Source organism: Rhopilema esculentum, chromosome 15 (assembly GCF_057945365.1).
Source record: "Rhopilema esculentum isolate cy_ngs chromosome 15, ASM5794536v1, whole genome shotgun sequence".
Lineage (NCBI taxonomy): Eukaryota > Metazoa > Cnidaria > Scyphozoa > Rhizostomeae > Rhizostomatidae > Rhopilema > Rhopilema esculentum.
In genome coordinates this window covers 1,424,419-1,449,540 of record NC_142829.1, presented here as the reverse complement: position 1 = coordinate 1,449,540, position 25,122 = coordinate 1,424,419, and the positions used below count along the sequence as shown (strand labels likewise).

Here is a 25,122-nt window from a genome sequence, read left to right as displayed (position 1 = left end):
GACATTTGTGAAAGAATTGCCTTCAATTTTCTATGACCAATTACCACAGTAGATATGCCAAGATTTAATAAATAGGATATAAAATACTGTACTATTACCATGTTACAATAAATTGATATAAAAGACAAAAACTGTTTTTACATATTCCACACAAATAAGACATAAAAGCCAGGAAAATTCGTTTCCTGCGTGTTGATAGCCTCTACATATCAGCATCAGTATTTTGCCTTCTTGTCAAAACTTTGTAGTCAGTTCACCGCGATTGTATGTTCGAGACGATTATATGAAGTAAATGCACGGGAAATTCCTTCCTTTCTTGCGAACGTACAGTAAGTTGCATTTGCTTCTGCCCTTTCTGTCTGCTCAGGAAGGGGAGGCCATCCAAAATTTACAAACTAAAATCACCAGTGATTCTTCGAATCGGGATATCCCCATTGTGTGTTTCTATTTTGTATGGGCAGGAGTCACTGCAATGTGGCATTTGACATTTGTCGGTAAACTGGCAAGATGAGCGTTTCTTCAACAGCCAGCACTCTAGTGCTCCAAAAAGCGTCCGAGGTCCTACCCGCGTTCCCAGCCATTGTCTGTTCGAGAAAGAAAATAATACATTAAAAGTTACATCAATTTAAAAAAGTGACAAATATTTCTTAATCTGGAATTATCTATAGTAATTGAACCGGAAACTTGGGAGGCCTAATCGTGAAAATCATCATTTCGACTTTGTCATAAAAAGAAAGATTTTCGAGCAATTTTGTAGGTTGCGGACAATCAGAAATATGGTAACTTAATTTCTTATTCATAACGGGCTCGCTTTTTGCATAGCCAGTTTCGTACATAAAAATGCATGTAAATGTTTCAGCATTTGGCCTTGGCCTTTTTACTTTGAGGGTTTAGGGATTTCACTTGTTGTCAAGCCTCAATTTCATAAACAATTCAGGGAAGATGCAGACTGCTACGCGAGGAACATTCAAAAAGAGAAGTAATTTATTAAGGAGAGGGTAAAAAGAGAAATGACCCTTATCATTCAAATGTAAGTAGCTTAAAGCGCTTAATATTAGTTTGATTTTCACGTGATTTTGCGTGTGATCAATTCTACTTGCTTTGATTTTTTTGCAACGCTAACAAACAATTCATGTGATCAGTATCGAAAATGAAAGTCAATCGACTGCGCTTATCAGAAGACGTTCGAAGGAACAAAGCAATGATATTCCAGTAGTTTCTACCTTCGTATATACGTTTCTTTTTTCACATAGCCGCATAGCCGTTGATATAAAAAGTAACAATAAATAATAGACAATTTAACTCACTCTCTGGTCAAAATCGTGTGCCCGAGGCAGGATGGGGCGAAGAAGTGCCTGAAAGCAAAAAAAATTGTTTAAAAATGGCTGGAACAATATCAAACAAAAAACAAGAGTTTTGGAAGGGCCGGTGGAGAAAATTTCGGGTGGTGACCAACATTAATAAACTGAAGAATGCAGTCCTTAGGCCACCTTGCTCCAACAAAATAAAAAAAAGATCACGGTTGTAAAGAATCAATCACCCCAGCCAAAATAACTCACTTGACAATGTTCAAGGACTCTCGAACTCTTTTTCCAAGATATGCCATATATGGACCGTACTGTTTTCTCATGAGCATGCGGAGGCTACTCTCCAGTTCTGGATTGTCCTCCTTTATTTGGGCTAAGTCGTAAATCCACTGAATGACGAAAATTGGGCCTAGATGGAACAAAGGTTCACAAAAACGTTAATTCAAGCGAAGATGCCAAACATGAAAATTAAACAAAGTAAATAAGAAGATCATATCAAGAAAACTGGAACTATTCTTTTCAATATTTTCACACAACATTGTGCAGTTTATTATGATCAACCGCAAAGTAGTAAATGAATCCATGCATTTATTGTTGATAAAGTACATATTCTCTTTTAAGAGAGTAGAGAGGATCCTCAACAGGAATTGGTACTGACTGATATAGCAAGAACAAAATTTCTTACAATCGTAGGCCTCTCATAACCCGTCAGCTGAAAAACATTTGCAATTATTTCACTTGGAAAAAATTCAATAGACAGATTTTTGAGTTTGGCGGGAGTGCAAGCGGAGACTCACAGGCAAAGTTTATCCCCAAGAAAAACCCGTACAAAAATTCTCTGATAAATTTACATTCAAATTTTTAAACTTAACAGTGAATACATGGTTAATAAAAACTATGGAAGCCCTTTATGTAATGTAGCATATATAATTTGATCACAAAACGCATGGTAAAGAAATGCAGAAGCAAGACTTACTTTTCAGTGTAGGATACAACTTGTCTCCAAACAAACACAGATGATGCTTGTCTACACTTTTGCCAGAGATGCACCGCGCTGGCAAATCAGCATGCCAAAACTTCATTGCTGCCTTGATGACGTCACTGGGCTTGCAATGTCCATTTGGCAAGCCACAGTTCAAAGATTTGATGAGATCATTGTCCAAGAACCAGCCTGAATCAACAATGCCCTGGACTTTAATCTTTGAGCCCTTTTCCTTCAGGTTGTCGGCAACTCTGTCGATATTGAGCATAACCCCAGTGCCACCAGCGCTATAAATTGGAAGAGTAGCAATCAAATGAACATTTGAAGAATATGTCGAGCAATGGGAAATGTTCTGTCGGATTCTTCAGAAAATTGAATACTTGTATCATCTGCATATTCGGTAGTTCAAGGAAGTAGACAGGATATTTAGTCACGTAAAGTTTGCATGTATGGCAGTTTTTGAGAATTGAAATACCTATGAAGAAATTTTAAAGTTCAAAAATTCTTAATTCAGAATAATTGGGCTTTTTGAAAAAGCTGTTAATAACAATTGGCAATTCAGTCACAACAATTTGACATAGACTTATTTTACTTCTCATATTGAAGCAATCAATTAAAACTAATCGAATTGAGTTTATTCATCAGGTGCAAAACCCCCAACCCAACCTGTTCTTACTCTCACACCAGTTACACCAGTGACTTAGCATTGATTTTTTGCCAGTTTATTTTTTCTCCCGCAATACCTATTTTCCACTGAAACCGTTTATTGACTTTAGTTGCATGAAATAACATACCTGCTACCAGCCAAAGTCAGGTTTGTGCCTTTGTCTAACCCTCTATTTACATACAAGTCACTGACGACCTCGTCAATTATTCGAGCGCCAAGGAATGAGAATCCACCTAAATTGAAATTGTTCATAATAAGAAACTCTAGCAGTACATTCATCACAGATTATTCCATGAAGCCTATAATTGATATTTTCGTTTTCGAAATAAATCATTCGCTTTATTCTTGAATCGAGTAATGCGGTGGAATGATATGCAAATAACAGAATGCTAGCCAAACTAAAATGTCGATAGTAAGAAATTTTCGATGATATTCAAGATGAATAGCAGTTTGTTTGGCTCCTGCCCCCAGCTGCAACAGCAAGTCTGCATCTAAGCTAACATTGCTACTCTGTCATAAGGTATGAAAAATATCCTTTTGGTAAAACAGAGTTTTCAGTAAGAAAGAATCCCCGGTTAGAATACCGTGAATCCCAGAATTAGCACCCCCCGGGGGCTTACTAATGTAGGCAGCTTTTAGACGGAGGCCTATACAGAGAGGAGAGTGTATACGGAGAGCTCAAAATTGCCTCAAAGTTGCCATCTAAATAGCTCGGTTTGTAGCTTTTTGCGATTTTCAATTTTATTCTATCTACAATTTTACTGAGTAACTCTTTTTAAAATATGAAATCATCGGATAGTAAAATATTGATTTATTCATTTTCTTCTGCAGTCTCTTCCAGCGCCGTCGCTAGCTTTTATGCTGCTTATGAGCAAGGCAAATTGAAGTATTAAGCCGGCAAGCAGGAGACTTACCTTTCTTATCCGCGGTTTTGTTGCCGGTCCAAATATCACTTGAGCAATATGGAATGTACCTGTGGAAGACAAAATTGTAGATGAGAAGTTTTATTGTCATCTTATACAGACCTAACAAGAATAAAACAAAGCTGCTACATGGTATTATGCAGATAACAATAATTAAGCGGACAAATTTGAGCACATCTTGAGAAATTCTAAGCTTACATGCCAAAGCGGTGAAGGTTCTACAGAGAAAGATTACAGAAATCAAAGTAAAAAATAAGGGTCTGTTCACGTTGTGATAGGGTACCTCAGAACTACTTAGGTTACCCCTAGCAGTAAGGAAACCCTTTTTCTGGGTTAATCCTATCTTTTTTCCAATGACGTATTTAAATGCAAAGTAGGGTTATCCTGTGGCTACTTAGTGAAAGGGCTACTCTATTGCTAGGGCTGAGAATTCTTTAGCGCAAATTCTCTGCTCTGGTCGCATTTTCTACTAAGACAAACAATGCAAGATGAATGCCGGCTGGGGTAAAAATGAGAACGTTGTCGTTTACTTAGCAAGTTTTTTAAGTTTCCAAATCTTTGCATGAAGTGGTAGAAAACTCCCATTAAGATTTGCAGTAAAACTTTGTAACGGCCTTAAAATTTCAGGCATAGGTCATAAACTCTCATGTTTATATTGTTCATTTTTATAAAAATATAAATGTTCGCGTGATATTACACAGACAATATATGATGATGTTCTGAAATTTTATAAAGACTCCGAAGGAAAATTGTTTGATTCGACATGTTAAAAGGGATTTGTCATCACTACTGGAAAAATATAATTATCTCTTCTGTGAAATCGAAATATATTTCTTACAATTTTATCAAAGCCATCAGTGAATGGAACGGAGAACGGCAAGGTTAGACTTAAGTGATGATTTTTTGTCGCTTCACTTGCTTATGAGTCGCAATGACAATCAGTTATCTTGCCAACGGAGAATTTTCAGTTGTATCAATATTTCTTTTTTTTGTCGCTTAAAAACACTTCCTTTGAAGGTTTATCAATATCAGGTAAGAATGTAGCAAGTCCTGCCTAAAATGAATGAATTCTGATTTTTCTGGACTAGTAAATGTAATCTAGTTAAATTAATTGCTGATTCTATCCTTTGGGAGCATGGAGAATTTTCAAGAGGAAATATTCGTCTCACTTACACGTGATTGGAGTTCCACCATAATGGATTCGTCTTCAGCTGTGTGGATAGGATACCCGTCACTGCAAGAGAAAATCAATCAAGTTGCTATGAAAATAAAATCCATTAGGTATCAGCCGACAGTAGGAGTGATGTGGTCATATATATGTCATTCGTTCTGATCAAGTGATAATACTAAGTGATAGTGATGAATCAATTCAATCATTGTTTCACTTTCATCTAACTTCTCATTCAAGTTTTCAGTGACAAATAGGCAATTACTATTACATATTACCTAGTGGAAGATACTTTCCATAGGCAATCAAAGACGGCAATAATTGCGGCCACTTTGCACGTGGTAAAAGAACATACCAAATTTCTTTTTGGAAGAGCCGCGAATTGAAACAAGAGAGAACTTCTTGGATTTCGACATAATCAGCCGTTCGGCGCATGTCTCCTTATTGACGCAGTAGCCTCCTCCTGAAAACAAAAGAACAAGGAATCCAGATTGTTTCATTCAGAGGGAGTTTGTTTTCTAAAGTGGATACCAGCTAGCGAATTGCCTGTACATTGGGTCGAAATATTCGTAAAAAAGAACGGATGAGAAAACGGATGGGAAATAAAAACGGATAAAGAAGCAAGAAGAGAAACATGCAAAGAAGACCCACTAGGTTCACTTATGTTGAATTCTAGCGGAAATAGGGGTGTGAAGGTGGCAAACGAATCTTGTGCACTTCGAAGAAATTGCTATGCTTATCTCTTAGCTTTTTGTGTGGTGATGCATCCATGGAGTAATAAATGTATGAAAAGCAGAAACATTTCAGTTTGAAAATAAAAACCAATTTACATGAAAATGTTTGCAATAGAATGCCAAAATTTTGCCCTTCCCTGAAAAGCTTTTCAAGTCAAAACAAACTTCGTGGTTCAAGAAAATAGCGTTGATTGTTTACCCTTATGACGATATACGATAGTAGTCCGAATAAAATCCGGAAATGCTTTAGTTCGTGAAAAGGTGATGACATTAATGTCCAAAATGTTACTGTTAAAGGGTTTTAGCGAACCGAATATTGATGTTCCTGATTGGAATGAACTTCAATATAAAAGGACATTGCTACACACAAGTAGAACATCGATTTATCTGCAATGCAGATTATCACAGACAGATTGAGGTCTAACAGTCCGCTTATATCTGTCCGTCTTTGTTCTGGTTAAACCCTGGGTATAATGGCTTGGTGTCCACGAAATGGCGTATGAATTATCAAATACAGTTACACTGATTTCTTAAGTTGATTTCTTAACTAAATTAGGATATGATTGTCGTATGTTTGTGTTTCTAGGCCTGCCAACAAACTAGGTTGTTACTCAAACCATCATCTCTCTTGATTAAATATGATCTTATCTCAAGGCATATGAATTAGAAACAGGTCACTTTAAAGCAGTTACAGGACTGAATTGAAACGACATCAATTTACCCTTGTCTTCATCCAGCCACAATTTCATTTTGAGTAATCTTCTAATTTAGGAATAACGATTGGAATTCTTTCTCCACAAAAGAGAGTCACGAGAGTTAGTAAAGGTGAGAGTCTCAGGCCACATAGATAGTGAACATACGATAAATATTACAATCTTAACATTTCAAAATTTGAATCACCAACTTCTTGAAACGTTGCTCGTTTAGCAAAAACAATTTTTAGGGTAATAGTAGACTTCCCTAATAGTAGATATCAACAATAGGGGCTTAATGATACGAGTACACTGCGTATGATGTACACGCAAATTAAAAGCTTTGTTTCGACAGTTTTTATTATAGTTATTCAGTAAACCAGAGAGTGCTTCGAATATCATACCTTCTAAATATATAAGCCAGTTTGTGCTTCCACTTCTTCTTCTGAGGTAATATCTAAAATAGCAATTATATTAAAATGAATCAATACACATCAAAGGCTTTATATTACTATTGTAAAAGTAATGTAAGCATATTGCTATGCTTCACGACGACTGATGAAGGTGATGAGTGATAATGATTATAGTGATCATAGCGCTGATGATAATCAAGATGGTAACGAGTGATTGATAATCATGCTGATGATTGGTGATGATCATGTTGATCAAGATGATATTGACTGATTGATAATGGTTGATGTTAATTTAAATGTAGAAGATGGTGATCACGACTATCGATGAAAATCATAGTGGTGATGATTGGTTGATGATGGTCAATGACTGTTGAAAAACAGTAATGATCCACAATCATGGTAATAATCATGATTAAAATCGTACTGGAGAAAATAACAGAATCCTCACCCTGCCACTGAGCCATCGTTGCATACTGATTTCTTGAGGTAGTGCAGCAACATCGGTTTGAGAGGCGAGCAGTTTCTCCTCAAGCGTTGTGACTCTGGCAAGCTTTCGCTGCATGGTGAGTAGCGTGGGTCAAAGCGACTGCCTAAGTAGCCAGCTGTCGTTGATACCAGCGCAAGGCAAAATATCCAAAACATGTGTAACTGAAACAACAGAATGAAATTTTAAGAACGAAAGCATTCAAGACATCCAAAGCCAAAAACAAAAATAGCACATCCACTCCTGATTTCTTTATAAGAACACACTTCAAAAGAACAAGCTCGATTGGCCAAAAAAAAGACAAGGACGGTGGAAATAAATGTGGGGGGGGGGGGGGGGCTCGAGTTGATAGCATTATTTTATCAAAAAACGCACTAAAAAGCTTCACGACATGGTATGCCCATGATTTTATGGGGCAGTATGTAAATTTACTCTCATGTTAGCAAAATGGAGAAGATTTTTCAGCCGATCAACTTCGCCAATATAAATGTCATGAAGAAATGTTATTCAGAGGTCTTGTGAACAATATGTTGTTTGCAGTTGTAGAACAGTCACTTTTAAAGGAAGAACACCATTTAAAACACTGGAGCCTCAGATTATTCAAAAAATGGGAGAGCATCGAGTCTCGGCCAAAATGAGCAGGTTCTTTAAACACTAACGTTCCATGTTCATTTACTACTATACAAGAGTAACTGGGTTCTGTGCTATCAAACTCCTTTGTTCAGCCATTTTAACTTGACACAATGCCGAATTGATGTGGTTATGTCGTCTGAAATTTGAGCTATAAATACTGTAAATTTAACAATACATATTTCTTCTCTTTTCACATGTGAATATATTGCTATGGCAGTGAGACATCAGTATTAAGTCGTTCTTACAGCAAGATTTTCATTTTCTAATTAACAGAAAATACAAGAGTATTACTTCGTATTCTAGGGGATATGTGCATGGCGACGCAAAGATGAGTTCTAAAATGATTATCATGTCCTAATCCTGTACTTCATTTTCTCCCAAATTAATGGTGACAAGTTAAAAGAAAGGATGCGGGTTTTGCTCATTATAACGATCCGCAAAGCTGTAAAATTCAGTTTCCGATAAACCACTTCTGGAACTCCGAAAAATTAAGAAAGCTTTGGTGATCGCTGCAGATCAAAAGGGGAAAGCGACTATAGTCATTTAGCTGTGTTTTTCAACGTGTTATGCAAAACTAAGCTTTCAGTACTGATCTGTACGTAAACAACCATGCATGTTGCACAGTGTTTGCTTCTTAATTCTAAGAAAATGATTTCTATCCATCCTGCTAAAAACATTACCATTTTTCAGCAATGCAACTGTCAAGGGGTCGTATTCTCAAAAGAACTGGGTACACAAGTAAAGATATATTCGTTTTTTGTAGCTTCTGTAGCTTGTAAAGATATTTGTGAAAAGCTCGCCTTAGTTCGAAAAAGCAATAGAGATCACAGGGTCAATAAACAAATACACTCTTTTTTTTATAAGAACAATTTTATAAGAACACGAGCCTCAAAACTGGTCAAAAGTTAAGAACAAATTAAGAACAATCTGAGGCTGAGCTTCTGCAAAAAATTTTAGCGATGTGTGAGTGCTTTTTCGGTGAATATTCAGATTTGTCAGTAAATTAAGGCTGTCTCACTCACTGTGTTGGCAAATGAGGCCTGAACACCTCCTTAGAGCGAAAAAGCTAGCAATAGCACCGCTTACACCCTCTTAATTTAAGAACAAATTAAGAACAATCCAGCCTCAGATTTTCGAAAAAATTAAGAACAGTCAGCCTGAACTTAAATTTACTGGTTCTTATAAAAAAGAGTGCAAGGACGCTTAAAAACGTGAGTTTAATCCAAGTGTTCAACTCACACGCATTTTAATCGACACTTTCGTGGCAACACTCATTCCCCTGTAATCTCCTCAACATAATTTTATTAGCAATGTCAGATTAGTTTTACAGCTTACAACATTTATTTCTGCCCAATCGCCGCTAAGTGTTGCATAAGCAATTTTACTTGATGTTTATCCTGCTAATGTCTTTTCGCTTTGGTTACGAAAAATTGTCACGTGTGGGCAAGTTGTTGAAAAAATATAGAAAGAAAAACCGTGGCTACATGTGCATACACCTGACAGACGCCTAACAGATACTGTATTCGTTCTAACAGTGGTTGGGGTCTTTGGGGTCATGGGGGCTATGGGGATCATGGGGGTTATGGGGATCATGGGGGCTATGGGGATCATGGGGGCAACCTCATAAAATAGGCAAAACCACGACAGCAGGAAGAAATGATCACCATAGTTCAAACTTTAAAGCCATGATTGTCTTGTTTGCTTGAAAAACTCTAGTTTGGCTATCATTCATGCTCAATATTTGAATTTCCCAAAATTTGAAGCCTCAATATTCTTATATTAATTTATAGCTGACGAATGAACGAAGCATTTAAAAACTGAAATCAACAGGAACAGGTAATGTTGGAGAAAGCTGCTGTAATGGTTCGGAAAAATGCGTGATTTCCTCTGTTAGAGGCGATCAGGAAACGGTGACCAAATCCAATGTAGATGTGGAGAAGGTTCAATAAAATCGACATTGTCTAAAAGCATTGCCAAACGAATGAAACATCCTTAAAAATCATCCAACTTATCTTTATTAATTTTTTTGGACAATATTTGACATGGTCAACGAATCAAACAAACGTCTAAACTTCTGCGATGGGCAAGCGCTGCCTCAAAGCTTCGTACAGTTATGACGTTATATTTGCCGAGTCATATACTGCGCTTGCGCGAGTAAAGAAGTGTTACAAGGAGTGGCCAAACGAACGAAATATTGTTGATCAAACATGAGAAAAAAAGAGATATTTTAAGAAATGATTAATAGAAATAAATTTCGTAAAACATCATAAAAACATCGTAAACGATGACCTTTTATTCGTTTGACCAGCTCTTAAAACCAATGTCCAGATGGGAGAGGAGAGGTAGGGTAGGACTGCAAGTCTTTTTATACCAATAGAATAGCAAAGATTGTAATCATAAGAGACATTAAATGGTCTGTGCTGAACTTTTCTGCCAAAACTAGGCGCAAATGGATACTTGTTGCAAAAAATGAGCATTCGTTACCAGCTGAACCCAAGAAAACTGCCAGACCAACCTCATCAAAATGCTAAACAACTTAGCGAAGGGACGTTTTTTCTGCGTAATTTCCTCGCTGTAAAAGGTTTCTGATTGGAAACACTTATAAGAAGAAAATCAATTATCATGAGAATGCATCTTTGTTTCTCTTTATAAACGTATGCAGTAATGTGGCAAATGGACGTGAGGAGAATAGATTTGCTTACAAGAAATACTCTCTTTGCCATAGCTGGAACACAAATTGCTGCAATCATTTGGTACCTAAACACGAATGAGAAATACTGCAAAAACTATCCTTGGATAAACTTTCTTAACGATAAAGCAAGGCGGGATTAGGATGTAGCACTTAAACTTTTCATGTCATTCTTTGCTGTCTTCCAACGTGAGACAACCACGATTCTAGTCTCTGGTTGACATTTTATCTACCAATTTAAAGGTTTTGGTCTTCAGGTCACGGTCTATGATCCTGCACCTCGTCCTGCACTACATTGAAACTCTGCTATGTTTTCCGCAAAGAGTAGCTCTTTCATCTTTCGTTGTTTAAGCTCTTCTCAGCTGCTTAGTTCAAACAATTCAAATGCAAGAAAGCACTAAATCAAATTTCGAACAAAGAAGCGATTATTAATAAAGATCTCGAAAGCTAAACATAGGTTTTGACACATTGGATGTGCAAAAAGAAACCACAAATTTGGCCGGCTTTCATTAACAAATTATGACCCTGGCCATAGCAATCAAAATCACTTGACACTTCATATGTTCTAAAGTTCAGAAATATCAACTGGGACATAATACCTTTCGAGGTGTCATTTTAACAACAATGAATTGTCACAAAAATGCAGTGATGTACTCTACAGAAGGACTTAAGTAATTTCACGGGCAAGAATAATCCGGCTAATAAAGAAAGCGTCATTTCGTTGGGCAAATTATTTTCATTGATAAACCAGTAAGATATTTGCCAGACTTTGCATAATAACATAATCTTGCGGGCGTCGCAGATAAAGCTGCTTTTGCGTGACATCAAAAGCGTCAGCAAGGAGTTGACTAGGGTGAGCGTGTTCCTCTTTTCCTTGGAGTTGTAGATTCCACTTTCACGAGATCAGAGTAAATCACAAGAAGGATGTATCACTCTTTCCAAGCAGTGAACTAATTTTCGTAGAACAAAAGGATTTTTGCGAATTTTCTGTGGATTTTTCTCGAAAACCAAAGGGTTCTTCCTAAAGGGGTACGAGTTTCCTTGAGTGATATGTTCCTCGAGTGGAGCAATAAGTTTGAAAGAATATAATTGAGACAGAGTTAGCAATACTCTGTTGCCGTCAGATACTTTACATTCGATTCTTAGCAATAAAACCAAACGATATTGTTACAAAGAAGCTCAAGAGTGCTTCCTGGAAAGGTCTCCCTGAGCGTAAGCCCCCAGGCTAGTAGCAGAGTGGGAAACTCAGCTGGGGGCATAGTTTACTACTTTTGAAAGCGAGCTTAAACACTAATACATCTGAAGAATCAGAGCCAGGAAATCGGTAAGTTTCTTGGAACTGGAATTTAAGTTAACTGATCAATGGTTTGGTCTCTACGCTTTGTCAGGAAAAAAGGAAAAAACAAACAAAAAACGGTAAATTCGTATTCCTTCATATGATCTTGTCAATTTATGCACTGGCCTTCCTCAAAACTACTGCAGCTTTGAATAACCTTCTTCAGGCTCATAGCAATGGAACCGTAACTTTTTCTGGACACCACACGTGTGACGCAAAACCCTAGCAAATGGTGGTTTGAGACCAAGACATCCAATTAGTACTGTATTTTAAAGCTGTTATTTAAGGACCCTGGAATAACTTATGAAATCAAAAGCTTAATCTCAATAGAAACGTCTTTGTGAAGATGTACATATGTGGAAATACTCTTGAGACAAAATAAAGTGCAAACAAGGTCTTTCTTGTGTCCCTGCATGCCCCGGCAGCCTCACTCTGTTGGTCAAACACATATCATGCGAGTTCCTCAAAACTCTGAGGTTTCTCTGGGACATAGAATTTGGAAAATAGGATTGTTTTATTACTCAGTCAGAGGAACCACAAGAGAGAGTTCAGTGACACGATGTTACAGAAAGTTTTTTTGGAAGTACACTTTTTTATAAGAAGCAGGAAATTTAAGTTCAGACTGACTGTCCTTTTTTTTCGAAAATCTGAAGCTGGATTGTTCTTAATTTGTTCTTAATCTAATAGGGTGTAATCAGTGCGAAGGCTAGCTTTTTCGCTCTAGGGAGGTAGTCAGGTTTCATCTGCCAACAAAGTAAGTGAGACAGCCTTCATTTGCAGGCAGGTTTGAATATTCACCAAAAAAGCACCCACGCATGGCTAAAAATCCTCGATTTTGAGAAAAAACTTTGTTCAAAACTGCATTTTGTAGAAGCTCAGCCTCAGCTTGTTCTTAATTTGTTCTTAACTTTTGACCAATTTTTAGGCTTATGTTCTTATAAAATTGTTCTTATAAAAAAAGAGTGCATGTACGGGATTGTAGTGAAAATCAAAATTAGTAAATATTGGTAATCAAAAACATTTGCTCGAGCTGTCGTAATGTTTTAAGTGAAAAGGGCTATCCAATATGGGCAAAGCTAGAGAAATGGGGAAATTCTTTATAACGCGGAATCAAAGATTATGGTACAAATTCTAACTTTTGGGACATAATTGCTACACAAATGACTAAAGAGTGAGCCCGCCAGGCCGCTTGCAACTTATAAATCGCCAAAACTTGTGAAATCTTTAAAAAATTAATATTTCAATGTAGGTAAATCTTGAATAGACTTTGAAAAGACCTGCTCATACGAGAGAGCGGCACGAAATAAGATAAGACGACATGAAGTCAGAATCAGTCGTCGTCTGAATGAATGACCAATCACGGTAAACCAATATCTTACATGTGTAGGGATTTCTTGTTGCGATGACATACATTCTAATGAGATGTCATCATAACTCCAAAGCGAATGAGGTTATCTCAGTCACTGAAGCTTTAACTGAAATGTCACGCGGAAAATTATCTATGATTGTGAAAAGAACTGAAGAAGTAAAAAGGTAGAGAAATCAGACGCCAAGAGTACGGATCAAAAATGTTTTATCATTATCTGCTCGGGGTACCGCAGAAATCGTGGACGGTCGACACTTGAACATCACTTAAGTCATCATTAGTTCCTGCATGATCAGGAAACATCACTTTCCATTTTGCCTTCATGGCAGAAAAATTCTGACAACGCAAAGAAAATATTGCAAACTGAATGCGAGTATTTTCATTTTTAAAATAAATGAATGAATAAATGAATAAATGACGTATTGGAATGTTTAAGATTCTGATTCTTAATAATCGAGAATAAGGTGCAGAAACTCTTTGCCTCACAAAACACCATTGACAGTTGCCATGATATTTCCTAGCATTTCGTGTTAAAGAAAAGAAAACTCAGAAAGGATAATTAATAAAAGAAGTAGTCAGTACCTTGGTGCTTCCAACTGTCATCCTGAGAGTTTCGGTACCTAACAGCAAGGTCTCTCTTCTTATATGAAATTTTCAATCTGATTTGCGCTCTTTTTCAGCCTTCTGTCTTCTGCAATTTACCACTGCAAAGTGAGTGCAGCTTCGTTGATCTCTGTTTATACTAATCCGGACTGATAAGAGAGCTGTCTTTCCAAAAATCTTAGATCATATCAGAACGACTTCGCCAACACTGATTCGTGCGTCCAATCAAACTGTGGCGGAACTCTTAATTGGTCATATCGATCCTTCGATCGGAAATCATAAAAGACATAGTGTTGCTTCTTGCCACTTAGCGAGATCTCTTTGTCAACACCTGTGTTTACCATACAAAGCGATTGCCAACACAAGAAACCCCCGTCCTTCTAATTTGGTCCTTCAGGTGCAACCAGACCGTCCGTTTGCTTGAGATCTTTGCTTGTACCTTGTCTAACGACTTAACTGATTGAAGCGTAGTCCTTGAGATATGTTTAGAAAGTCCATCATTTGCCATGTCGCCATTACCAAAACTGGCGTCTTGACACTAAAACACGAAGATGACGTCCTTTGAACTGGAATAGCGGCAATTATCTTTGAATTATTGCGCCTGTGTGCGAAGTGCCACTGGGACTTTGAGCTTGCGAGTGCGTGTCACAAGCAAGTCGGTGGTTCCTTTGAACTATGGCGTCGGACAATCACAAGGGGCTTTGCAGCGGTGTTATCTCTGCGCGGTTTTCTCCGTAATTGATACAGTCAGGTAAAGAAGGGACAGATGACAAAACCCGAACCAAAAGCCTGGAACAACCGCTTTCCTTCGCAAACAGTGAGGACAATAAACAGTGAACCTGGAGGTGTGCACAGCAAAAAAGTCTGCTGATATGGTTGTAGGAACTTGTTCGTTTCTTTGCACTCTTTAGAACCGACCTGTGGAGAGAGGGGCTTTAGAAAAAAGTACGAATAAAGCATTTTACAAGAAGGAAAACTGGCCACATCGTTGTTGCCTTCATGTTCGACAAAGGTTACCTTGACCATGCCCAATTTTCCCACCAAGGTTCCCTTCGATTTATGATTTATAATCTTGGGCTCCGACACTGGTTAGCAAGTGGGGGGGGGGGGGGGAGTGAAAGTTTAACACCCATACAAAAGATTTTGAGAAAAGGTCTATTGTTTTGCAAAAAAGTTGGGGCACGGCCCTGCTGCCCCCTTCGTCGGAGGCCCTGATAATTGCCTCTATGCTCTGGCGTTTCAAGATATCTCTCTTCCTTTTCATCTTGAGATAGCGTTGGCCCACATGGTGCGATCCGTCATTTTCGTCTTTTTTGCGCCTGCAACAGCTGAGTGACGAAATCTCATTCATACTTTTCGAAAAATCAATGACTTTTGCAACTTGCTTTACAATCTTAGATTTGGCGCCTTTGATACAAACTATCCCCAGTCTTCAAAATCGTTGCAAGTCGCAGAGATTGCTGTTGGCTTGTTGCGTCAAAATTTTTACGTGTAAAACGTCACACGTGTAAAACATTGGCAGAAAAATGTGACTGTGTAATACTAGCTTTAACGATTGGATTTAGAGCTTCAAAAAAACCGAAAACACTGGAGTTTGGGACTGTAAGTGGGCTATAGGTGCGGTTTCTGGATCGGTGCTCAATATGATGTGGAATACTTGAGGTGACATGGAATGATACTTGTCCATGATTCCGTAGTTTCTCTCCACTCCGCCGACGAACTCGTATAGTGTGACGTCAACAGCCTGCCAGGGTCGATCACGGTACGAAAATAAACATCCTCAAAAAGCCAAAATGCAGATTAAACTGTAGTGAGCTCTGATTTGGAAGGGATTTTCTGAAAGTAAGGCATTATTTTGGTCTGGTTAAATTAATCTGCACCAATCTTGTGAAGCTTTTCAAGAACTGGAAGGCAATCCTTCGCGAAGTAGGAAACGCAAAAACTAGTTCTTTAGATGTCTGCAGAAGATAGGCCTATGCAAAGCTATCGTTAAACGGAGATTTATCGAGAGGCAAAAGTTATCTTTACTCTAGAATTAGCAAAATACTGTGTGGTCCGGGATTCGCTTTATGGCTCCACTAAGCACGAATCATTGAGTCTACATTATTGAGTCTACTGGACCTGTTCCTTGCTCTCATCTCTCTTCAATTTGTTCATAACAAATCCAATTTAGTAAGGAAAGATAAATGGAAGATCAAATCTAAATGGAAGAAATCGTTAACAAGAACCAATAAGGGCCGTAAAAATGCAATATCGTAGTAAATAATGAGGCGTATCGCTAATTGACTTGGCCGTCTGTTGTTAGGTTCGGCGCGGTGTACCAGTCGATTGGGGCGAAAGATTTATCTGCTGTAAGCAACTCTCTGTAAGTATTGACGAAATAAGGTATAATGAATGAAACAGAATCTCAAAGCACAATGTAGAATTGTTCAAAAAAAACCATTCGATGACGCTCGCAAAGGACGCGACTTTGATCTTAAGTGACAAGACTTCGACAGTGCCTGTGATCGATCTTCACCAAAATTATTCGAAGAAACAATCTTCTTTGTTCTTTGTTCGACAACTATTTTGTCACTGTACCTCTGCAGAAGCAATGCATGGCATTGCAAAACTTTTTTTCAGAACCACTGAAAAGTCTTTTCTACTGGATTCAGCTGATATGATGTTGTCGTCGTGTGGCGTTCTTTCACAGTTCTATCATATCACCTCTCACAACAGCTCCGACAGCTGTACAGCCATTTTGTGCTCTTCTTTGCACCTGGTAACCTACCTTGGTAACACTTTTGCATAGTCAATACAACATTGGTTTGTTCTTGCCTCCTCCCCCTAGTTACTCTAATGGTGCAGGGGGCAGCACGGGGGCAGCAGGGTGCCCTTTTCAAGAAATTAATTTCCGAGCAATATTAATTCAAATAAATATTTTGAATGCTAATAAAATCTAGGTTTCAAGCATCTCTTGATACCTAAATGTAAGACAATAGTCAATATTTTCCTTTTTGATGAGAACTTAAGATCGATTTGCAAAGCAATTTGACCAATAAAAATATTTTCTTTGATAAATTAACTTTCATGATCATGCTGAAGAGATTTCAGATTGCTACCAACGTTGGCTTGCATATGTTCGATATACCAGTTAAGGCATCTGATGATGTCTTAAGTTCAAGGAAAGGCGTAGCAACTGGAGGGCACATTGGCATGTACCCCCTTTTTCCAAAATTTAATTTACCTGCCCCTTTGCAGCTCACCGAGTTGCCCTTGAATTGCTTAGGTCCTATACGAAATGAGCACAGGGGTGACCTTTTGGGGCGATGGTCTAAAATGTTTCTTCTCGATCTGCTTTTATAAACACCAAAAAACAAGCTCACAACAAGAGTTATCGAAAGGTGGTGGTGATGGAAAATTGGCCATGGATCTTGAGGTTTAGGGCGCTCGCGAGGATTCCAGTTTGTGAAAGCAATTTTTAAGACATAACAAAACTGTGCAACTTTTTAAAAAATTGCAAGAAGGAGACTGCAAAAAATATTCTGAAATGAATTTTTAGGTAATCTAAAGGGCATTGTCGCCAAGATTTTTCTGCTCGCTTCGCTCGCAAAGGGCCTCCTCTTTCGATTCTGCTGCAGGACCCCGAAACCTATTGGCGACACTACACACGATTAAGCCAGAAAATGATATCGATATCATTGTAGCCAGGCTTTTTGTAAAGGCTTTTCAACAATTATAGAATAATATGCTACATTCTGCTCTCAAGATCTTTGTCAAACAGATTGAGCCAAATGTGGAACTCAGTTCCAAACAAAATAAGTACAATGACCAACTTTACAAAAATTAAAGAAAAAATCTCTGAATTTTCATCGTTGAATACTTGTGATCTTTACAAGAAATACGTATGCAACATCAGTTATATTTGATTTAAATTATATTTAGCGTTGTTAAGTTAAATTAGTTGGCATTATTTAGCTTGAATGAAGCTCAGATTGTACCAACTTTAAATAAAGAAAGCTAAAACTACAAGTTATAGCAAGCCATGTAGATGGTCATCAGAACAAAATATTGTTTTAAGTATGATTGTAAAGTAGAATTGGATCCATTAGATTTGATGGTTGATGTTGAGGTGAAAGGAAATTCAAGAATGAAGTTTGACTATAGTCTTGATTCAAACGTATTTTTCTGGGTGTTGCCTTCGTTTCCGAGAGTCTTTAGGGCGTAGCAACGCAAAATTTCCCTAGGGCCAAGCCCCCAAGACACCGACCCTCTCCCCCTTGACAGGGCCTTCACCAACAACCAGTCTTCGTCATTGACTAAACGACGCTCCCGATCTGTTTCATCAGCAAACTTTGACACCTCAAGGTGCCCTTTCTGCCATCCTGCCCCCGCCGCACCATGAAGCTTCCGGCGCCTCTGCCTCTCCCCCTCCACACTAATTTGCAAAACAATATAGCTTTTTGCAAAATCCTTTGCTGTGCGTCATTGACAGTTCATGCTTCCTACTTTCCCCTCCACTACCTATGATATCCAATGAAGCCAAAAAAACTTCAAGCCAGATGCTTCAAATCAAAGAGATCGAATCGAAAGAATTCCTCATCAAGTTGATCTTTATGCTTTGGCTCGAAACAGTTAGTGTTCTTAGTCGATCCACCAGAAATAGCATTGCTAGAACACAGTTGAAACCCCCTGTTATCTTGTATTGCCTACAAAAAAGAACTTTTCCATGCCATGCAGAATACCATGCATCTCAAACGGTATTCTAGCTGGGAAGCGGTCATCTTCCGATCAAACGAATAATGCCATGCCTTTAAACTGACTAATACCTACAAAGGTTTCAGCCGGTTTATACCGGCTAAGTTTAGGTGAGGCATTTCCATCCCATCTTTAAGGTTAAATTTTGTTAATTAACAGCGTTAGTCTTGTCTATGCCATCTTCAAATGAAGATTATCTTGGATTTGTGAATACGCCTATCCATGAGAGGGTAAAAGTTTCGATGCCAGCATTACAATGAAATATCGATACCTTTTGAACTCCAAAAAACAATTCTAAAAACATACCATATCGTTAAATATTACTTCCACACACTAAATACAAGCTGAATTTTTTTTGGAAACTCCAGCACGGGCGTAATATTATTATTATTCTGATTCTGAAACTTTTCAAGATTTATATTATGTAGATAATTTCGGAAGTATCCCTAGAAAATGCCAGTGAGGATGGAAAAGTCTGCTGGTACGATACAGAGCTGTGAATAACAAAGCAGGTTTGGCATCTTCAAAATTTACTAGTTGTTCTAAACAAGCATTGCACAGCCTTAGCAGATTGGACTTTTTTGAATTTGAATTGCCTGGAAAATTTGTTTCTGGCCGCCTACTTTAACTTCAGTAGAAATTTGGAGAACATTTCTTTGCTTTGTAAAGTTAGGAACCTTTTTGAAAATTTATTCTCAATTTCCAGTATGCTATCTATTTATAGACCTCTCTGGATCTATCTTGCTGATTTTTTTTAAACTTTGTGTTCCAGAGAAAACACCGAAAAAAAGAAATAATTTGAGCTTTTCACATTTCATATCATATCATATCTTCTCGTCCATATTTTGAGATCCCAAGGTCTTTATACCTAAGCGCGCTTGCTTAAAGGGGTTCAAACCAAGTTTCTCTACCTTACTTCGTATTGCAAAACTCCTCTGACTACCTGAGTAAAAAAGAACACGTGCCTTAGCATTCCTAACTACGGCCTTGGCGGCTTGCAAGACTGCCCTCCCTTCAGAATCGACATTACTTACTTAAAACAAATTGTCAAAACAAGCGATTTCTGGGCATTCTGAAGAAAGGTATGCATCAGCAGCGCTTAGTTGTTGAGGCAAGAGGGAAGATTTCATTGAGATGGAGACCTTATCTGCAAGAAAGATGAGAGTGAAAGATAATTGATAGACAGCTTTCTGGTGTAAGATGTTTTCTGAAAAGGAAGTTAGAGCGCACGAAGCAAATGCAAGTGTTCAAAGAACTTCCTAGAACATACAGAAAGTTTTAGAACGGAAATGCAGTAAATTTAATCGATTAAAACTCATGTAGATAGCCTTATCAAATTTTGAATGCAAGTAAAAAACAATCAATTAAGAAATAGATAAATTTGATCAAGCAATCATTGCACAACTAAATTGATTAATGAAAATTAGTCCACACCCTTATTAGAAAACCATAACGGAGAATAGTGAGGGACACCTTGTCTGCTATTTCATAAAATTGGAAAGAACCACAACAATTTGGCGTCCAACCTTTCAGCAAAAACAAAGAGATAAGCAAACTGAAGAAAAGGCTGTAAGAATTGAGAACTTTGCCATAAAAATAATTTCATTGCAACTATTAGATCGCGAACATTTCATTAACCTATCTGCTTTCCTAACCTTTTTGGGCTCAATAATTTCCATCAAAAGAAAATATCAAAGGAGCATATCCAAGGAAATATTTCTCTTGACCAGCACCGATATAGCGCTTTATATCAACTGCACTTTGACTTAGGATGGAAAGATACTGTTGACTAAAATTCATGGCCAGTCTACTAAAATCCTTTCTGCCACCCAAATTTTCTTATACGTTTTTCGATGCTTTAAAATTCGAAACAAATTGAATTTGGCTACAGGGGCGATATGAGCAAATGTATAGTTTTATGTGAAAATAACCGGCTTTTGCATCTTAACCCCGTCAGCGTGGATCTCGTTATTCTATAAAACAAGGGTGACCAATAAAGTGTATAATAAACAATTTTTTTATGAATGAAATACGAGAAAGGCATCAACAGCCACTTCATTGCAGTCACTACCCCCTACCTACAACTTCTGAGGGCCAGTGGCAGAAGATTTGGAAAATTATATAACATGGCTGAAGATTAAGCAAACGATGGTTATGTGATATGAATATTTACTGTCAACCTGATGTCATTAAACCGTCTATAAATATTGCAGTGCGCCCATTATATTTCCTAGAAACCCGCAGAGGGATGCAGAAGAAACATTTGAAAAACAAATCAATGTGACGTCACTTTCCGGTCCAGGCTCCAATGGCAGATAAAAGACGACGCCTGATGAACCTAGAAGCTCAAGACAAGTTTACACGTGGCTTATCTCAAGTGCTTGCAGATTGCTTTGATTAATGAAGAAGGCTCGTCAATTAGAGCTTAAAGACGTCAGTGACTGCTCTCAAAGCTAACAGTGCTAAGCCTGGTTGCTTCCAATGAAGTGATAGGGTGTGTACTCTCATTCTTGAACTTTGTCAATCCAAGGCCGCCTCGAACGCTTCAAGCAAACACGATATACTAACACTAGAGCATGCAGCTAATGATAGATTGCTGGTTTTCATAGTGTGGTTAAATGGAATATGCGGGGCCCTTTTGTAATTGAAGCAAGCTAACGATCGCAGGTATACGTTAAGACTTTTATATCAACAAGAACGGTTTGGACTAATCCATTCGACACGGAACGCGATACGTTCCCTCACAGACCAACTTTCGCCGTAAAACAAGAGTGGTAGTCAACGATCGAAGAGATCCGCTTTCAGCCGATCACAAAAATTCAGCTGGCCATTCAAACCCAAAACTGACGTCCTGTCAGAAAATAAAGCCTTACCCTTTTGTGTCAACTGAAAACTCTACTTTAGAAAAAGCAATGCCAGCCCAGATCATCTGAGGTTGTGCACGACAAGAGCATTCTCAACACCGCATCATAAAGAGGAAGCTAGGGAGCAATTCGTTGCAAATAGAGAAACCATCCGTTATGCCTTAAAGATAAATGCAAACATAAAAAGCTAAATTCAATGAAAATTTCGACATGTTGTAGAATTTTCAAATTTATCCTAGAGAATACTCTTGGCAGTTCAGAGACAAAAGGGCCTGGTGACGTTTAATATGTGCGTCAGACAGCGTTCTTTATATGGCAAAAATAGAAAGATGTAAAAGTGTACTCGTTCTATGCTAGGAATGGTTTTTTTTATCCTAGTTGTAACTAACTTCGGCGTTCCCTCTGAAACCTTTTGACATATACTGAGTTAAGATCGAGACGAGAGTGGAAAGTCGAGTGGTAGATCTGGAGGAAATCTCTTCCCATCTCAGATGAAGAAAGAAATTTAGAATTTATAATGCAGCAAAATTTTCATGAAAAACTTCCCCTAATCATTTGAAAAGATTAGTTATATAACTAAGGTCAAAAATACTCAAAATTAAGAACATAAAAGTAAACTGAATTGCCAGCAAGACTTTAAATCAGATTCTTCCAAGAAACACGGAGGCTCGTTGTTTATAGGTTGTTTAGGTAAGAGGGTCATTGAAAAACACAGCGGGTAAAAAAATTGCCAGAGGGCCCTGAAAAGGGCGAAACTACACAAGCATAGAATAGCAGAAAACTCTGCACTTTTAATATTTACTGAAAATTGAGCTGAAATTCAATTGAGAAAAGTGGAACAACCGGAACATCTGAACAAGGGTGATATGATCTTTATATCGATGACAGAAATACTGATGTATGCATAAAATGCAGGGTTACTCAAAATAATCTTTAGAATTAGAAAAAAGAATGGTGTAAATGTATCTTTTACACTGAAAATAAATTTGCAAATATGCGGTAACGGTACGAGTAACTTGAATATTGCCAACTTATCAATTTTCAGTCCAGCTGGGTCAGGGAGAAGTAAGAATCTGACTGGCTTTAATCCTTAAAGACCTTGTCTCAGCTACTCCCTCACGGTTAATTATGGTAGATTAACCTTTTATCAAGAATTTCTACCAGCATCTAACGGTTCTCAAATGCTTAACAGACACGGATATCAAATTCTCTCAGAATAAATCTCTGCTTCGAGTTTGCTTCGAGTTTGCTTCTCATTTGGGGGCAAACAGTCTGTTACACGTTCATTATAACAATGTTTCTATCAGTACTTTCAATAATTGAAATCTACCATCGGTACAAGAGTACCTTATGCACTTGAAAAAGCAAAAGCTTAAGAAATAGTGCGCAAATCGAATGCTTGCCAGAGGTTCTAGTACAAACATTTATGGCACCCATTAAACAGCATTGAGATGTGAATGAACAAAATGGAAGTGAAATCGGAGTCTTGAGGAATAAAGAGAACTTTGCTCTAATCTTATAGTGGGATCGATTTCTTTCTCTTGATGGATCCAATTGGATCTATCTATAAAAGATATAACTAAAAGGTATGCAAATAAAAACAAAGGTTAAGCGGTGACAGAGTACTAATTAGAGGATCCTAAGTCCAGGATGAAAAATAGTTGGCTCTCTCGAGGGATCTTGGAATTTAAACCAGTCATTCAAAAATAGGATGAATGTTATGGACTTTTTTATAACGTGACATACCAGTGTTCAGAATTTCTGTCAAGTGTTTTCGTGGGTAGCTTTTTACATGGAGATTTGAAAATTGTTAAAACTTGAAGAGTCACAAAATCGACCAGTCATGTCTAACGGTTATATTTCTACCCTTTTGAGTCGAGTAATGATTCATACTTCGTACAACAGCACCTTTCCATACAGCTTTTTCTGACAGGTAATTGACTCTTTATAGAGAACTGAACCAGAGCATTCTGTATTTTGTAAAAAAACAAGATATTTTTTTACTGGAGGGAACAGCTATTAATATAAATAGACATTGCCGAAATCATTTAAACATTACCTTTGAAGTCCAAATGTGCAAATAAAAGATGTAAATGATTCATATTTTGCAGGATTGAAATCCTCTAGTGTCATCCTATTTGTTATTATGAGGGTATTTCATTTTAAATCTGTCTACTTTAAGAGTTTTATCTTTAATCTATAAATTAGATCTGTATTCCTTGACTAAGGATTTGTAAATATCAAAATTTATTGATATTGTTTTTAGTGGAATATTTCTACAGTGAAAGAGGTACCCCATTAAATATTTGGTTTATCTCTGTCGGAAAAAGTCAAGGATTACTAGGACGGCCCTTTCAAAAAAATATCTTTAGAAGTTTGAATCTTAAACACAATAATTCTAAGATATCCTTCGCAGCTCTGAATATTCTGAACCTGAATATTCTGAAAAATCTAGAAATTGACCTAGAGTGTGAGATTAAATACAAGCATAGATTTTAGCAGGAAAATCGCCAAGTGCAATTATGAAAGTGAACAAAAGTGCTTAGGGGATGAATGCAATTTGATTTATTGGTAGAAAGCTTGGAGCAATCTGATGAAAGACTGTGAATATTTTAAGTCAAAACTAGAACCTAAACAAATATTCTAAAACATTCTGTGCGAATGCAAATTGTGCAAAACCTCTGTGTTAGGGTGGGAAACGTGGATGCACTTCTTTAGAAGTTGTTACAAAATTGAAAAGTAAACGAACCTACCTGCAGGTGAAATTTGATTGTAATTCTGTGAGTCATCGGTCGTGTCAAAATCTGATTCAGGGGGACTGTGGTCTCTACGACGTTTAGGATGATTTTTGACAAACTCGGCAAGGAATTGATTAGATGAGACGATAGAGTCATTCATTTTCTGTAGAACAAAAATAAATCAGAATTGAGATGTTGATCAGAAGTGTACCTTGGATGTTCTTGCATGATAGACCTAGATACAATGGTCTCGGAAACGGAGGCTTGACTAGCTTTCAAGTCCCTTTTTCGCTGGTTCACATGCACTACGGCACACTAGCTCCGTAGGGAGCTGGGACTGATGACGAAATAGACTTGAAAGGTTATTTTTTGACATCTGCTTTAAAAAAAATTGGCAGTTAAAGTGTATTTACAGTATATATTGGTAGTTACAGTTAAACAGTTTGTTGAAATTAAAGTTCAATTTATCAATTAAACTAGTGAATTAGTTAATAAAATACTCTTGAAAAGCGGACAGAGGTATCAATCTGCAATAAAGATCTCGTTTACACCAGGGAAACTGGCTCTATTTCGCACTAATTCAGGTCCAAAATGAAGCCAGTTTTGGTTTACAAAAGGCTTGTGATTAGACGGAAACTGCTAGTACCAAATGGGGTAAAATTGCCATAATTGGCCCATTGCAATAAAATTTCAGATTACACTTCTGAGGATATTATTGAAATCACTAAGTGAAATCTTTGCAAATACTAAGTTTATTTATCTAAAAAAGGGTAAAACTATTTGACT

At 37.5% G+C, this 25,122-nt stretch overlaps 1 protein-coding gene across 1 annotated transcript; it reads right to left on the bottom strand.

Annotated features, from left to right (window-relative positions):
• Positions 1-26: 26 nt before the first annotated feature.
• Positions 27-14,682, bottom strand: LOC135685316 (palmitoleoyl-protein carboxylesterase NOTUM). Its single transcript, XM_065201223.2, has 11 exons — positions 13,977-14,682; positions 7,335-7,534; positions 6,878-6,930; positions 5,403-5,510; positions 5,053-5,113; positions 3,871-3,929; positions 3,084-3,189; positions 2,284-2,576; positions 1,560-1,716; positions 1,308-1,355; positions 27-584 (listed from the first exon to the last, which is right to left on the bottom strand). The coding sequence occupies exons 1-11, from the start codon at positions 13,995-13,997 to the stop codon at positions 389-391; spliced, it is 1,302 nt and encodes a 433-aa protein (XP_065057295.1). The 5' UTR covers positions 13,998-14,682; the 3' UTR covers positions 27-388.
• Positions 14,683-25,122: the final 10,440 nt, after the last annotated feature.